General features: G+C 54.2%; 1 protein-coding gene across 1 annotated transcript in view; it reads right to left on the reverse strand.

The window, feature by feature from the left end:
• Dll3 (delta-like 3 (Drosophila)) overlaps positions 1–3,067 on the reverse strand; it is a 12,872-nt gene extending 9,805 nt beyond the window's left edge. Inside the window, 3 exon segments of the mRNA XM_013036098.1 lie at positions 827–884; positions 2,569–2,853; positions 2,999–3,067. Coding sequence (XP_012891552.1) covers positions 827–884; positions 2,569–2,853; positions 2,999–3,067 — 412 coding nt within the window.
• Positions 3,068–3,607: the final 540 nt, after the last annotated feature.

Raw genomic sequence — 3,607 nt, forward strand, 5'->3', positions numbered from 1 at the left:
AGTGGCGCTGTAGCTCAAGTGGTAGAGCGCTCGCCTTGAGCTGAAGAGCTGAGGGACAGTGCCCAGGCCCAGAGTTCAAGCCCCACGACCGACCAAAAAAAAAAAAAAAAGAAAGAGAAAAAGGAGGAAAAAAATTGAGGGGCTGGGAATGTGGCTTAGTGGAAGAGTGCTTGCCTAGCATGCATGAAGCCCTGGATTCAATTCAATTCTTCAGTACCACATAAACAGAAAAAGCCAGAAGTGGTTCTGTGGCTGGTAGTAGAGTGCTAGCTTTGAGCAAAAGAAGCTTAGGGACAGTGCCCTGAGTTCAAGCCCCAGGACTGGCACACAAAAAAAAAAAGGAGCCAGGCACTGGTGGCTCACACCTGTAATCCTAGCTACTCAGGAGGCTGAGATATGGGGATCACAGTTTGAAACAAGCCAGGGCAGAAAAAGTCCCATGAGGCTCTGATCTTCAATGAATCACTCAAAAACCAAAAGTGGAACTGTAGCTTCAAAGTGGTAGAGTGCTAGCCTTGAGCAAAAGAGCTCAGCACCAAGCCTGAGTTCAAGCCCCCAACTGCCCCCCCTCTATATATTCTCTCTCTCTCTCTCTCTATATATATATATATATGCATGTATGTATATGTCTATAAAACTGCAAGAGATTCTGGGTTTCATCCCCAACCTGTACCAAGACCAGAGACTACATCCACACACCCTCCAAGGCCGTGATGGTGTCATTGGCTCCGGGGTCCAGGGAATGCCCCACCCTGCAGACAGCCTCAAGTCACTATCCTGGACCCCCAACCCCACTGGGCTTTGTGAACCTCCACCAGACACTCACCTCCAGCCTGGTCTCCCAGCTGTTCTTTCCAGGTTTCAATGATGAGGGAGAAGGTGCCCTGATTGTGTGGAGAGAGAAGGAGAAGAAAGAAGGTAAGACAGTAGTCAGGACAGACACTGAGTGAAGGCCAGAGTACAAGCAGAGAGGTGGCCTTTTCCCCCAATGGAACAAGCAAGGGACAATATCAAAGGGACTGGATCAGGAAAGGCAAGTCTGCCTTGGCTTTCTTTTCTTTTCCTTGCTTTAGTGGTTTTTGTTTTGTTCTTTTTTCTTTTCCCTCTTTCTTCAGTACTGGGTTTTAAACCTAGGGCATGCTGCATGGCACTATACCACAGAGTTATGCCTCCAGTCCTTTGTGGGTTTCTTGGTCAGTCGTTGGGCTTGAACTGTGAGCCTAGACCCTATCCTTGAGTCTTTAGCTCAAGGTAAGTGCTCTACCATTTGAGCCACAGCACCACTTCTGGTTTTTCTGGTGGTTAATTGGAGATGTGTCTCACAGACTTTCCTGCCCAGGCTGGCTTTGAACCATGATCCTCAGATCTCAGTCTCCTGTGTAGCTAGGATTACAGGCATGAGCCACTGGCGCCCAGCTTGTGTTTTATTTCTTTATTTGCAGATAGTGGTTTTTTTGGGGGGGGGTGTGGTCCAGTCGTGGGGTCTGAACGCTGTCCCTCAGCTCTTCAGCTCAAGGCTAGCGCTCTTCCACTTGAGCCACAGCGCCATTTCCAGCTTTTTTTTCTGCTTATGTGGTGCTGAGGAATTGAACCCAGGGCTTCAGACATGCAAGGCAAGCACTCTACCACTGAGCCACCTTCCCAGCCCCTTGCAGATAGTGTTTTATGCTATAGCCTGGCCAGGACTGAGTGATCCTCCTACTTTCTCCTCTAAAGTGGAGGGGACTACAGGTGTGTGTGCATCACTACAGCTAGCTGTCTCTGGCTTTCTTCGTGATATGTACTTCATTCCAGGTCCCTTCCCCTCACCGTGAGATACAAGAACAGTACCACTTTACCACTGAGAAAATGAAGACTGAAAGGGTGGAAGTTATTCAAAGGACAAGAGCACAAGAGGGGATATCAAAGGACGAGAGGTAGAGTTCAAATCCTGGTCTGTTCATGTTTGTACTTTAGGCTGGTGGAGGAGGAAGCCAAGCTAGGGACCTGCCTCAAAGGGCTGGGACATCGCTCTGGGACTGGGTCTTGGAGACTGCAGTGGTTAAGCTCCTGCCTAGCAAACAGGAGACCCAAGGAAGGAAGGAAGGAAGGGGAGAGGAGAGAGGAAAGAAGGAAAAAGGAAGGAAAGAAGAAAGAGAGAGGGGGAAGAAAGGAAAGAAAGAAAGGAGAAAGAAGAAAGGAAGAAAAAAGAAAGGACGGATGGAAGGAGGAAGGAAAGGAAAGAAGAAAGAGAAAAGAAAAAAAGAAATGAGTTTTTGGAAGAATTGAGGATGGAAAAGAGGAGAGATCAGGGATCTCTGAACGACTATCCAATTTTCACTCATCTTTCAGGAACCAAAGGCAGGCTTGTATGCATTTAGGGTTTCCAGAAAAAGAAGAATGCGCTCTAGATACTTGGGGTCCCCAACGAGATCCCCAAAGAAGTTATGGATAGAATATTATGGGTCTCATTAGGTAGGGTCTAGGAATTCGTCTCCCATGAGGCCCGGTTAGGTCTTGGAAGCTGGGGGAGGGACAGGAAGGAATCGGGGGGGGGGACAGGACAGGAGTGTCCAGGGTCAGGCTCACCGGCCAGGCGCCCCGGAAGGGCACCCGCAGGACCCCGTCGGGCAGCGGCAGATGGGCCGCGGGCGCTCTGGGCTGTTCCGGGGAGCCGGGGCCGCGCGCGCTGAGCGCCGCGCCCAGGGCGCACGGGGCCTCGGCGGCGGCGTCCTCCAACACCCCCGGCTTCACACACACCCTGAAGAAGAGGCGGCAGGGACCAAGGGCGCTGCAAGGGTTCTGCGGGACCCCTGGACCTGGCCCGGGTCCGAAAAAGTGAATCTGCAGCTCAAAGACACCAGCCGGCTGTGCCTGGGAGACAGAGATACGGGGTGAGGGGACCCGGGGCAACCGGGCAGCTGCTGGCCTCGCCACCCCTCCCCAAGACCTCCAGACCCCAGACCCCCCTCCCCCAGATGTCCATCCCTCCCCATTCCGTCTCCAGCCCGGCTCTGACCTGGGGTAGGCAAAAGAGCACCGGGATCACCAGCTGGGATAGGAGCGCAGACATCCACCAGGGAACCATGGCCTTTGGGGGGTGGGGGGGTGGGTCTCGGAAATCGCAGCATCTGCCTTGGGAGCCTTATATCAGAGGGGCCGGCCACGCCCCTCCAGGCTCCAGGGGACCAAAGGGAGGGAGGGAGGGGAGGAGGGAGGGAAAGAGGGAGGGAGGAAGGGGGGCGGCAGGGACTTTGCCAGCGCAACTTGGAGAAGATTCTGCCTGTGCCGGCGTGAGCGGACCCCCACCTATGGGTGCACGTGGGGCCGGGACGGGGGCGAGGGTGGAAGGGAAAAGGCAGTGTGTGTGTGTGTGTGTGTGTGTGTGTGCGTGTGTGTGGCTTTTGCACGTGGTTAGAAGATGCCGCGCGCGCGCCCGGGCCGGGAGCGCGCGCTGCGCAGAGCGGGGCGTGGGGCGGTGGGCGACTTTCTGGGTTGTCTGTGACACGGCGTCTGCACGCTCTCCCGGGCACGTTTCTGTTGAGATCCCGGACCCCTCCCTCCACCCCGTGCACCATCCCAGGAACCTGTGACTTGGTATTCTTTGCAAGGTATCCGTGTTTCCCCG

The sequence above is a fragment of the Dipodomys ordii genome, unplaced genomic scaffold (assembly GCF_000151885.1).
Source record: "Dipodomys ordii isolate 6190 unplaced genomic scaffold, Dord_2.0 Scaffold249, whole genome shotgun sequence".
Classification (NCBI taxonomy): domain Eukaryota; kingdom Metazoa; phylum Chordata; class Mammalia; order Rodentia; family Heteromyidae; genus Dipodomys; species Dipodomys ordii.